General features: G+C 48.7%; 1 protein-coding gene across 1 annotated transcript; it reads left to right on the forward strand.

The window, feature by feature from the left end:
• Positions 1-388: 388 nt before the first annotated feature.
• Positions 389-11165, forward strand: VEGFA (vascular endothelial growth factor A). Its single transcript, XM_026844606.1, has 7 exons — positions 389-398; positions 675-871; positions 2610-2686; positions 3101-3133; positions 5889-5960; positions 7095-7226; positions 9508-11165. The coding sequence occupies exons 1-7, from the start codon at positions 389-391 to the stop codon at positions 9527-9529; spliced, it is 543 nt and encodes a 180-aa protein (XP_026700407.1). The 3' UTR covers positions 9530-11165.
• Positions 11166-12961: the final 1796 nt, after the last annotated feature.

Here is a 12961-nt window from a genome sequence, read left to right on the forward strand (position 1 = left end):
AGTGGGTGGCTTGATTTCTTGGTCTGAGGAAAGTGGTCAGTGTGGAGACACGGAGGCTGTGACTTGTAGCAGGTGCTGTCGTAGTTCAGAGGTGGTCTGTTGAGGTGGATGTTTTGCGTGGGAAAAAGAGGTAGCTGACAGGAAGAGTGAAGATACGTGAATTGTTCAGAACCCTCTGCTTGTTCTCCAAAGTGTCTCTGCATCAAGGTCTGTAGAAGGGATGCTTCTGGCTTATCCCCTTGTTTTCTAAAACCCACTGGGGCAGCCACTGGCTGTTTTGAAAGGGGTAAAAGGCAGACTGGTGAAGGACCTTAATCCAGAGTGCAGATCATCTGCAGCAGCCTCAGGTGCTTTTTGGCTGAGCTAATATGGCAGCATATCCGAGAGTATGGGGGATAGTGAGGATGGGGTTTGGGGAGGAGACACCTGTGGGATGCATCGTGGTGCCAGGGAGGCAAATAGTGAGGCTCTCTTATCTATCTTGCCTCTGGCCTGAAGCAGTGGTAGGAAGAGATTGTCTTTCTCTCAGAGACAAAGGACATAGGCCTGCAAGACTGTAAGTGGAGAGTATAGGGCAGATGTGTTGCAACTGTCTGGCTCGTTTTAAGGGGCGAAGCACTAGGTGTTCTGGAGTTAAGTTTGCATTAACTTATTCCCTCCATTCCTCCTTTTAGTTATCAAATTCCTGGAAGTCTACGAGCGCAGCTTCTGCAGGACAATTGAGACCCTGGTGGACATTTTCCAGGAGTACCCTGATGAGGTGGAGTACATATTCAAGCCATCCTGTGTGCCTCTGATGAGATGTGCGGGTTGCTGCGGCGATGAGGGCCTAGAATGTGTCCCTGTGGATGTGTACAACGTCACGATGGAGGTGAGGGCCCTGCTTGCAAGCTGGCATGCTTGGGTGGAAGGAAGCGAGTCAGCCACCCCAAGTCCCAGCTCCTAGCTAATTCAGAGAAAGGGCAGCCTACCCCAGGGCACTGCAGATGATTGGATCAGGAGGGCTCACCTCTCTCCTGACCCTTGTGCCCAGCATTACACCATGGAGGGTTAAAAGATGAGTTGCCCATGTCTGTTCAAGGCTAAGAGGAGAACCCGTTTTTTGGCTCTGACCTTGCTAGTGCCCAAATACAGTAGGTAGGAGCATGCAGAGGAGCATTTCTGCAAAGGAGAATGTGAAGCAGCATTTCTGATGGAGTTATCTCTGAGGCCCCAAAGACGACATTCCTTGGGCTCTTGCTCTTCGTTTGGTCCACACAGCTGCTGCTCTGAAGGCAACTGAGTAGTGCAAAATGGGAAAGCCTGTCAGTACTCTCCTGGAGGGCATGTGAGGTCAGCCTTTACCAACAGATCGGGGGATTTGGGTCATTAGCTACATTGGCACAGCAGGGGTGGAAAGGGGCTCTAAGAAACACACTGCTTCAGTGTCAAGTGGAAAAGCCTTTCTGCCTCTGGGCATTCTCCTTTGTTTGGAGGCTGCTGAATTCATTCCTTGGAAGACAACAGTGATGGTGGAGATAGCAAAGACTGGAGACATGGGGAAGATGCAAACTCTGCTTTAGAGAGCTTTGTCTGCAAGCCTGGATGCCATCTTGGGTCTGCAACGGTGTTGGTGCCCATTATCCTTAACCCATAGCTCCCTCACCTACTTTTGCCCCTCAGCCTCTTGAATGGCCACTGTAAATATTGCCATCGCTTTTTGATACAGATGAGAGACATGCGGGACTAAGTGGTTGACCAGCAAGCTCTTCTTACTTGTCATTTGAGCTGTATTTGAACTCCGGTGGAGAACCTGTCTGTGCCCTTCCATGGTTCCCCATACTGCCTTTCCACTAGCAGGCTCCAGCCTGGGCCAGAGCATACTAGCACGCTGTAGCTGGGAATGGTTTTCTTTCTACCACTCCTTGCTGAATTACAGATTTTGGCCGGTATGCCCCCATTCCTGTAAAGGATCAGAGGCGCTTGAGCAGATCTCTGGTCCAGACGCTAGAGCTAGTGGTCCAGCCAGGTTCTGGGTTGAGAGACTGTGACAATACATGCTTAGCGTCTAGTACGATTTCCTTGGAGGCGTCTGGGGCTGGGGGAAGGGCTCTGCAGGACTGTTTTAAACACAGATCACCAGATTTACTTCGTGTGTCAACTCACTGAGAAAGTGAGACGTCAGCTGGGAAGGAACGGTGGCTTAGGGAAAAGGAGTTGGATATGGAATTTTTGCTTCGGCCCTTCGCATTAGACTGAAGCATGCTTCTATGTGAAAGCAGGCTGGATGCTCTGTTACTGTCTCTCTAGCATCGACCAGGGACAGCTCAGTGAGAACCTTGCTGTGGTGTTATGCCCTCTCCCATGCCTGTCTCCAAGGCAGTCCACCAGGGCTGGCACCTTGCATGCATGAGCAAACAGAGCCTTGGCACAAGTCTGGTGTTGCCGCTTGCTTGTGATCAAAGGCCTTTGCTGCCTGGGAGAATGAGGTCTCAAAGCCAGCTCAGACTCTGCCGTGCTCTTCCCAGGAGCACCTGGGGTGCAAATGCTTTGCTTCGCAGCAGGCTGATTTGGAGCTGTGAATATAAAGAGTGAATGGGCGGTGACCCTCTCTGTTTCTTTCATTCCAGATCATGAGAATTAAACCCCATCAGAGTCAGCACATAGCGCACATGAGCTTCTTACAGCACAGTAAATGTGACTGCAGGTGAGAATGGAGCAGCACTGGTTCCTCTTGCAATAAACTTTTTCTGAGCCTTTCCTTTTTTTCTGCCATTGGGTTGGGACTGTTGTCCAGAGGCTTCTGCAGTCTCCTCAGTTGGTTTGAAGTGGGATGGCTGAGCCTGGGAAAAGAAGTCCTTTGCTGGCGAGGCTCTTCCATCTCTGGATATCACAGGCGGACAATGCTAGCCTGCAACCTGGGGTCTTTTGGCACTGGCTGCCAGTGAGGTGCACCAGGAGAGCAAACACTTTGAGAAGGACCACTTAACCTGTGCCATGGGTATCCTGCAGTGCTAGCTATACATGTCCTTCCCTGGACTTGATGGGAACTGGGGATAGTACTGGAAACATATGTGGTAAGCTCCCTTCTAATGAAGCCTTTGTTCTCTCTTCCCCACAGACCAAAGAAAGATGTCAAAAACAAACAAGAAAAGTAAGTGACAAGCCTTTCCTCCTTTCTCTTTTGGTGGTTGGTTGGCATTTCTTCTCCCCACTGCCCCTTGTCCTTTTCTTTGGTTGGAGATACTTTGAGAAGGTGTTTTTGGAAATGGCATATGGTAGTGCATGGGGCGACACTCTGAATCCGTTCCAGGTGGGCACAGAAACCCAGATCTGACGGTCCTTCCTTCATACCCCAGACCTGGAGCTTGCATGACCCACAGCCATGGCAGTCATTCCTAATGCTTTATCCCGAGTCAGGGAAGTCCCATCGTGTGTGTCCTACCAGAATGGATTCAAGGTGCATCCCCCATCCTCCCTTCCCTCTTCCTGGGGTGTTTCTGGTTACTGCAGATCGCTGACTTTCTTTATTATTAATTTTTTTCTTGCTGCTTGAGTGAGTACTTGCTGGCTTCTTTCACAGCAGCTTGGGTAGGAACTCTGCTGGCTACAGGGAGAGGTGGTAATAGAGGCCTGGTGGAGGCAGGACTGATGCCATGCAGGATGTGTCGCTGGTTTTGGTTGGGTGGGGGCCCAGGAGGGTGTAAAGGGAGGTGGATGACCTAATTGGGTCTCGGTGGAGGCTTTCATGAGAGGTTTTTTCAGTCTGATGGATTTGCTCTGGTGATCTGAAGGAGGTTAAGGTACAACCTTCCCTTTCCTTCCTCCCCAAAGTTAAAAGGTTGTGGAAAGTAGAGAAATAAGTTCTTGTCCTGCAGTAGTTGCAGGGCCAATCACTAAAGGTGGAACAACATCAAAAAGAAAGAGTGAACTCTCTGGGTGAGAGGGTCAACTGGTCTGGGCATGGCTGGGGTAGTGACTCTGCCGTTTAGAGGTGTGGAGTTGAAGCAGAAGGGGGTCAATATTGGAGATGAGGCTGAAACAGAAACAGAGAGAGCAAGTGGGAGAGTGAGAGAACTTCTTTCACCCCTCTCCTGGTGGTTGTATATTTCTAGCTGCCTTCCAGCCTCTCCTCCTTCCCCTGGAAATATGCTCCTGGCTTCATTGGGCTTTGTGCAGCCAACACTCCTCTCTGTGCGGGGCGGTGTTGGGGACGGTCGGTCTGCGTGGCTCTGTGGTTTGAAGGTGTGCGAGAGTTGGGTCTGTGTGAACTCTGGTGAGGATGGGGTGTGGGTGAAGCAGCCAGCCCGGACTGTGTTGCATTCCCTTTCCTCTTCTAACAGCACCTTGCCTGCTCTTTGCTGGTTCTGCACTCCCTGGGGAAGGAAGGGAAGGGATGGGAGAGATTGCTGTGCTTTGATTTGTGCTGGATTGAAAGTCTGTTTATATTGGTGCCCATCTCCTCCCTTCAGGTCGATTTTCCTTCCCTCACCGCCTCCCTGTGACTCCAGACATGTAGGGCAGAGGCTGGGAGCGAGCTGATGCTCTGACACTCATTCCAGTGAGACGACTTGAACAGGGCCTAAGAAACAGCTATGGTGCTGTCCCTTCTGTCCCCCCATGTCCCCTTGACAGCTTCCTCCCAAGGCCAGGGAACAAGGGAGCCTTTGCTGAACTGCCACAGTGCTGGGGCTCACTTGCCCGACAAGCCCTGGTGCTTTGCCTAGGGCCTTCTCCTTGCATGTCTCTCCCTTGGTTCTGTGCTAATGTGGCTCAAGGAGCAGCGCAGGCTCCAGCCTCCCTCCCTCCCTGTGCTCTCACTGGCCTGTAGGGATCCACTGTTAGTGCCCAGGCCTGCATGCCCTAGCCCCTTCCTGTCTCAGCTCCTGCCCAAGAGTTGGGAGCAACTGGTGAATTTTTCAGAATGGAGTCAGTGCCTTGGCTCTGTCTGCTTGTCTGTCTGGCAGATCCATGTGGAAGGGGAGGGGAGGGGAGGGAGGGAGAGGAGGGAAGATCTGAAAGCTGCTTGCTGGTTATCTCCTGGGTGTATAGCTAGGTCAGGCCTCCCTCTTTCCCCTTCCCTACCTATGATGGAGACTGCCAGAGGGGATGTTAGCAGGCATCCAGGGAGGTCTCCTGGAGTCCTCCAAACCACAGGCAGGATCTGGGGTGGGTGAGCAGAGCCTTCGGGCTAGATAGCTCTCCCACACAGCACTGCTTGTAGACCAGGTCTCTCCCTTTGTCTGCGGGGTGCTGAGGCCAGGCCCCCTTTGCTCCCATCCCAAGGCAGAAGATTACCACCAGCCCTGTAGGAGAGCTGTTGGAGCTCAGCTGCCCCCTCCTAGACCCAGTGCTGGGCAGCGTGTCAGGTCAGAGCAGTTTCCTTTTCCCCAGGGAGAACCCCTCCACTCAGGTTACCTCTTGTCAGTCAGTGTGCGCCTGCGCTTGTCGCCTGGAACGGTTGTCTGCACTCACTGCGGTCGCGTGACGCTTTCACGAAGCTTTCTGTTCCTTCCCCCTCACCCTCTGTTCCTTTCCCGCTGCCCCTCTCTGGACGGGGCAGGTACCTCTCTGAAGCTCCTGCAGAACTGCCTCTGCTGGCAGCAGCCCTGCTGGAGGTGGTCTCTGCTGAGTCCCCTGGCGTTGGCTTGGCTGTGGGCAGGCTGGTTGTGGTGCTGACAGGAGCACACGAGGGCTGGTGAACATGTGTGCAAGGTGGAGATCTGTGCTTCGACCCTGGGACTTGCCCTCCAGTCCTGCCTCATGTGCTTCCCCCCTCCCAGCAAGGCACATGGCTGTGTTTTTTTTTTCTCTTCTTCCTTGCGTTTTCTTCCGTTTTCTCTCTCTCCCCGCCTTTCTTTCCTTCTCTCTCTCTCTCTCTTTCTCTGTTTCTTTTGTTTTTCTTCCAGAAAATCAAAGCGAGGAAAGGGGAAGGGTCAAAAGAGAAAGCGCAAGAAAGGCCGGTACAAACCACCCAGCTTGTACGTTTGTGTCCTCTGCTTGTAGACTCTCTTCCCTCCCGCTCCCCAAACCAATCCGCCTGCTTGCTGCTCACGCAAATCTCACCCTCCCCTCCCAGTCACTGGTGGGCTGCAGATCCTGCAGGGGCAGCACTGGTGGTGGCACTGCTCTGGCACTAAGGGTATCTCAGGGAAGGTGGCTTTAGCTTGCTTGGCTCTCTAATCATCAGTGGCGACCATTTTCCCAAAGTGTGAGAGCGCGGGTGGGTGGGCGAACACCCTGCACCTCTTTTCCACGCCTTATGGTTGCAACTCTGTCATCCGCTTTCCCCCACTCGTCTTGTGCCCTCACTGCTACAGTGACTGGTGACAGGCAGGCTGGCATCTGCCATGCATGTGTGTGTGTGTGCGTGCGTGTGTGCGTGCGTGTCTGGTGGAGTCACAGGTGGAGAGGAGAGGTGGGACGGTGGGAAGTCGGAGAGGGGGTGCTGGGGAACTTCAAGGGGGTTCTCTCTCTTTTTTAATCTCTTTCTGCTGGATTTGGTGGCTTATCTATCCCTGTCTCTGTCCCTTTTGCTCTGTCTCTCTCACGGTGGTTCACAGAATTCTGCATTGTAAATTCATGGCCCCTCTGTAGGAGACATCTAGGTGACAAGGTTGGGGTGGGGTTTACAGAAAGGAGGGCAGTGCTGGCTGCAGGGGTAAGCACGTGATGCTGGAGCCCAGCTGCTTTCCAGAGGAGGAGAGACCATGTGTATTTAACTCCTTTAGCTGCTGGCCTCTTTCTACTCAAATAGCCCACTTCAGAGAATGCCTTTCATTGATATGTCAGTAGCTGGTTGGGACCTCTCACCTTCCCATCCTTGCTTTTCCCCTTCTTCCTCCCTCTGGCCTGTGCCGATGGATCCAATGCAGCATTTGTGAATACTGTGCAGAGAGCCTTTTTTCTTTTTCTTTACGCTAATGCAAGGGGGTGCTGTCCTGGGGCTTCCTGGGTGCTGCTGGAAAATCCATCAGCCCGCGACGCTCCAGTGGGCAGCATGGGGGCTGTGGGAGGGGGCAAGGGGATTGCTTTGATGTGTAGGGTGTTGCATGTGTATTTTCTTTCTGCTGAAGCACTGTAGCTTAGACATCTTTCCTTTTGCCTTTTTGCAGTCACTGTGAGCCTTGCTCAGAGAGGAGAAAGCACTTGTTTGTACAAGATCCCCAGACCTGTAAATGTTCCTGCAAATTCACAGACTCACGTTGCAAGTCGAGGCAGCTTGAGTTAAACGAGCGCACTTGCAGGTTTGTGTCCGGAAGGATGAAAGAGAAACACACAAAGAGAAAGAGAGAGAAAGAGAAAGAGGGGGGAGCTTGCTTCCTGCTGACTTCTGGCACCAGTGCTATATGATTACTTCTTTTCTCTGTCCTGTGTGGGCCAGAGGGGCTAACTGAGATGAGGACAGTTTCCCTGTGTCAGAGGGCGGCTGTGCATTTCAGATGTGCTGTCAGGACTTGGACGGGGGCAGCTCCCAGAGACAGGGCGTTTGTATCTGAGGTATCCTTTCCAGTAGAACAAGATAATGGAGTTTATGTTGCTAAGGTAGCAAGGGGGGGAAGTCTGTAGCCCTCTGTACGTTATCTGTATGCAACTCTGAGGGTACTTTTGGACAAAGAAGAATCCTTATTTGACTGGGATTTGACTACCCCTGTCTTCCAAGCCCTTTTTATGCGGCTTGTGGACACTCTGCTGTGTTCAGAGTGAGGAAAGCCAGGCCAGGAGCCTCCCTCAAGGCTGTCCCCACATTCTCCTTTGCCTCTTCTTCTAAAAGCGGGGAAGAGCACCGTGCCCTCTTCCACTGTGCTCACAGTTCCCTGTCCATGTCTCGGCTGGAGCTGTGGTTTGAGGGACTGCACTCAGGGCTGTGACGTGGGATACAGCAGGATTAAGTGTCTCTGGGTGAAGGCAGGCAGAGGTCTGTATTTCAGGTGTGAGGTGGGAGATGTAAAGACACTGTGTGTTAGTATTTGTTCAGAGATCCATGCTGTGCATGTGTCATCGGAGTGCTACCTGTCACACACCGTCTGTGGCATAGACATGCACAGAAACTGATTCCTGGTTCTCACCTGAGCGCTTTGGTGAGCACAGTGGGGTCTCTTAACTAGCACCAGCTGCGTCTACATCTCTAGTGCGGGGTCATCCTACCTATCCAGAGAGAGACATAGAAATGGGGTTGCTAATGAACCCTTGGCTGTGACTGAACTCAGGTCCCTTTCACAGAGATCTAGGAGATTCCTCTTGTTGAGAGTATTGCAGTGGCACTGACTGGATGGGAGAGAGTAAGGGAGAGAGATCCAGGGTCCTCTGTGGCTACATCCTGAAAGAGGAGACATCCATTTGCCTCCATTTGCCTGCCTGGAACTGGCTAGGTGACTAAGATTGCTACAAGTATTGCAAGTGCTTCCTTTAAGTATGAAAATGCTTTGTGCCCAAACCAGAGAGATGTTGACACTGCCAGCGTGGTGGAAACTACTCTGTATGCAGAGGAATTTTCTGGGGTACTGTAATTTCTGTGGAAAAGTAATTGATGGAGGGACCAAAAGTAGTGCAGCTTCTGGAGTTAAACTTCCCCAGTGAGCATAACCCCTGAAATGTGAGACCAGACCTAACTTTGGCCTTTTACCTCTGCTCCTGTTCCCAAACCTGAGAATAACTGGAAATTACCCTACAGAGTTTGAAGGATGAGAAATAGCAACAAATACCAATTAAAAATGAACAATACCCTAAAGAAGTCATGATGGCAGAAGGGGTTTACTAGTTTCTCCTACTAGTCCCTCTCTGTGGTGGGATAATTGGCACTAAGGGAGGTTTCCAGAGTTGGTGTGTTGGCCAGAATGATAGGAAGCAGTCACAGGAAGTGGGTAGCTTATCTGCTTCCAGATAAAAAGCTGGTTAAGCTGAAGTTCCTCATGCTCTGTCTTGTAGAATTAAAATTGGGCCCTACAGGGGAGGGTAAATCCTCATTTTTCCTGCTGCTTCTTTGGGCTGCTGCTGCTGTTTTTAGTGCTAACCTCTGCTCATGGCAGCTAGTGGAATGAGAGGCACTTTTCACCTTCTTGCCTGCATGCAGCCTTGTAATCTGCACTGCTTCCAACCCAAACAACAGGCTAGGTGGAGAGCTGAAGGAGTGTGTTTTTCTGCATGCGTTGCTTAGCCTTGTCCTTCTGTGTGTTTGTGTGTATCTATGTGTGCATGGTGTGAGAGGGTGCAAACAAGACAGTCTGCTCATCTGTGAGGAAGCCTCTGATTCTGCTCCTAAATTTACCCCTGTACCAGTATCCCCCACCCCATCTACGTGAGCCTGGGGACTAGAATTCATCGACCTATTCCTGGGTCAAGATTCTCAGCTGTTTTGCCCCATCTGCACAGCACTTCACCCCACCAGTGACGTCATGCCATGTCTTAACACCATGTGCTCTTAAACGCATTAGCCACCTCCCTTCCTTCCCTCCCATGTCCTGATTGCACCCCCATCACAAACATTAACCCCTCCTCTTTTTTTTCCTTCCCTCTCCTCTCTGACAGATGTGAAAAACCAAGACGGTGAGCAGCGGAAAAGAAGGGGGAACAGCCCTGTTTCTGGAGCCTGATTTCTCGCCTGGACAGAAAAAAACAAAACAAAACACTAATCCAAATGAACCCTAAAAATGAAGGATCGGTAGAGCACAGCACTTTCAGTACGGACGATGGACTCCGGAAGGAACATTCCCCAAGGCACCCGCCGCACAGAATTCACCTTTGGGTTTTGAACTGGTTTATTTTATTTTTCTTTTCATGCTGCTAAATAACAGAGCCAGGAAGACTATAGGGGTGTATTTGATGGGTTTTCCCGTGCATACATATATATGTGTGTATACATGCATATACATATATATATATGTATATATATTTTAACCACATCTATATATACATATATGTATATCTTAACCACACACACACACACACATATATATATAATATATATATATATATACTGATTATTTTTTTTAACATTGCTAATGTTATTGGTGTCTTCACTGGATAATACTCGACTGCTGTGGACACAAGCGGGCTACTTGGGGCATAAGAAACAAGCTAAGACTGGACTTGAGTAGAAGCGCTGGGTGTAAACTTCTTAACTCTAACTGACTTGTGCGGCCTCCGCTGTTTCTCTAGAGTGTGCTGTACCACAAACCACCTTCTCCTTGCCTGGGACAGGGAGGAGAGGTGATGGAGAGGATGGGCAGGGAGTTCCAAAGAGCGGCATCCTAGGGTGCGATGGGTCAAAGGCCAAGGAAATGGCCGTCTGCGTGATCAAGGATTCCTCCTCCCCTCTCTTTCCCCAACCTTCGCCTTTACTCGTCTCGTAACCTGCCTGCCTTGCTGGGACATGGGATGTCAGTGTACATTTTGCGTTGACTTTATTCACTATAGAAACTTTGCCAGAGAGACATGCTGGCTTCTCTTAAGGATGGTGGGCAGCTGATGCACGCTAACTTTCCATTCAAGGAAGTATCACAGGAGTCTAGATTTCCCGCCCTTGGTGGCTGCAAAAGGACACAAGGCCTTCAGTGTGCTGAAGCAAGAATGGGGACCGGTGCATAGCCACACAGTTGTTCAGCACTGTCTGCTTTCTTCATGCACAGAGCTGCCACTCAAGAGCATCCAAGATGCTTATGGAACATTTCTGGAAAGGGATATTAATCAAAAGTATATACACAGTAGGGGTGTGTGTGTGTGTATGTGAATGTGTGCCTTTGTGTCTGTGTGTATGTGTGTTTGTCTTTTTCTCTTTTTTATATATATATATTTATTTTTATACATATATATATATAAAAAAATAATATATATGTATGCCAAGATTGAAGAGGGGAAAAAGAAAGCAACTTTTGCTGCCTTCAGTTTGCGTGCCCAGTGTGAATGACCCTTAAGAACGTCAAGATTTTTTTTTATGACGTACTGTAAATATCAGGTCCCTTTTCCATGTCTTGGGCTGGGGAATCAAACATGAAGGCAGCTGGAATCCCTAAGCCATGTCTGAGAATCTTGGCTATGTGTGTATCTGCAATATACACTGTGGTGTATGTGAAACCCACCTTACACATGCGCGCACGCACACACCCCCCGAAAGCGTGTTTGTACATCTATGTGGATATATATAATCTAGTTCTGTGATTAAAATTATTAATAATAATAATAATAATAATAATCAAAAAGGTACTCGGTCTGTGTCAGAATGCTGCCAAACATCATCTGCAATTGAATTTTCAACGCCTGATAATGTACAACACGGAAAGCTTCCAAAAAGACAAGACAGTCTAAAAACAGACTCACAACAAGTGACTACTAACCACTAGGAACTCCCCATCCGACTGATGGCTTTCAGAAGGAGAAAAAACACGAGGGTGGGTGCTTGCATCTGCAATGTATAATACTCATGCTGCATCGTGCGCAAGACAGAGGCTTCCGATGGGGGGGAGGGAAGAGAAAGTGTTTTATATACTTATTTAATATCCCTTTTTAAATTAGAAATTAAACAGATAATTTAATTAAAGAGTAGGGATTTTTCAGTATTCTTTGTTAATATTTAATTTCAACTATTTATAAGCCGTACCTCCTTTTTTTTTTTTTTTTTTTTTTTTTTTTTTTTTTTTTTTTTTTTTTATTTGTACTGGTTGTGTATAAATTTAACCTTCCTGTTGTCCCGTCCCATCTCTCCCCAATTGTTGGCAGAGTCAGTAGCATGTTATGGGCAGTTATTTAATTAATTTCTCTAACACCTACCCCTACACATTCCTATTGAGACAAGGGTTAGATATACATCTACATACTATATATATATTTGGCTATGTGTTTGTATATATATATATATGTTTATGTATATGTGTGATTCGGATTAAATAGACACTACGATTTTTTTATATATGTAAAAAGAAGAAACAGGAAAAATAGAAAATTCTACATCTTGAATCTCTCTCCTTTTTAATTTTAATATTTGTTATCATTTTATTTATTGGTGCTACTGTTTATCTGTAATAATTGCGGGGAAAAAAGATATTAACACTACATATTGTGTCTAGTGAATTTTTTCAAGATATTCCTTAGTACATATTTATTTTTAAACAAAGAAATTACAGATATATCTTAAAAAAACCACGACGACGACGACAAACAAACTTTTTTTTGTATTAAAGAATTTAATTCTGAGCTTGATTTCCTTTGCCTTCTCCTTCTGCCTTGCATCCTGGTTTTCTTCCATTGTGTAACAGACCCTCCAGCATTGCCTCTGGAGGCTACAGGGCACCAGCAACCTGCCAGTCAGACTCGGATTTGGGCTCAGAGTCTCTGAAAGCATCTAGGTACCTAAAGCCTGTTGAAATGAATGGGAGGTAGGCACCAAAATACTTGCGTGGAGCTCAACCCGAGTTCCTCGCTCAGTGAGAAGAGGGTGGTCTGATGGGCAGGAAGGGGGGGGCAGGGATCCTGGGTTCCTTCCAAGCCTCTGATGCCAAGTGTGGTGATGGTCCCAACCCTGCCTCTGTCTTATCAGGAGCCAAGCCCCATATGCTGGGCACTATACAGGCATGAGTACATGCAATCCTGGTGGAGCTTAAAATCCAAGATGAAAGTAATGGTCTGAGTCTGCCCTTCACTGGTAATGGACTTAGTGTTTGCAACTGCAGCAGCGTGTATATAATCCACTGCCAGTGATGGCTCAACAAGACCTCACCTGGACAACGCTGAACAAAGAACTGTTCAGCTCTGACCGTGCTCATCACTTTGTGAGGGATCTTGATCTGTTGCATCTTTTGTGATGCACTTTGGGGTCTTTGGGAAGAAAAACCTCTTTGGAAGTTATGTTATTTCCTCATCAGCTGTGGAGGTGAGTGTATCACGTGTCTGGCCACGCTGGAAAGGAGCATACAGGATGTTCCTGGATGCCTGGGAGGTGACTCATCCATGTTAATACAGACCACTGAGTTCATGGCTGCCTCCATCC

Source organism: Athene cunicularia (genome assembly GCF_003259725.1).
Source record: "Athene cunicularia isolate RWA chromosome 3 unlocalized genomic scaffold, athCun1 chr3_part1, whole genome shotgun sequence".
Lineage (NCBI taxonomy): Eukaryota > Metazoa > Chordata > Aves > Strigiformes > Strigidae > Athene > Athene cunicularia.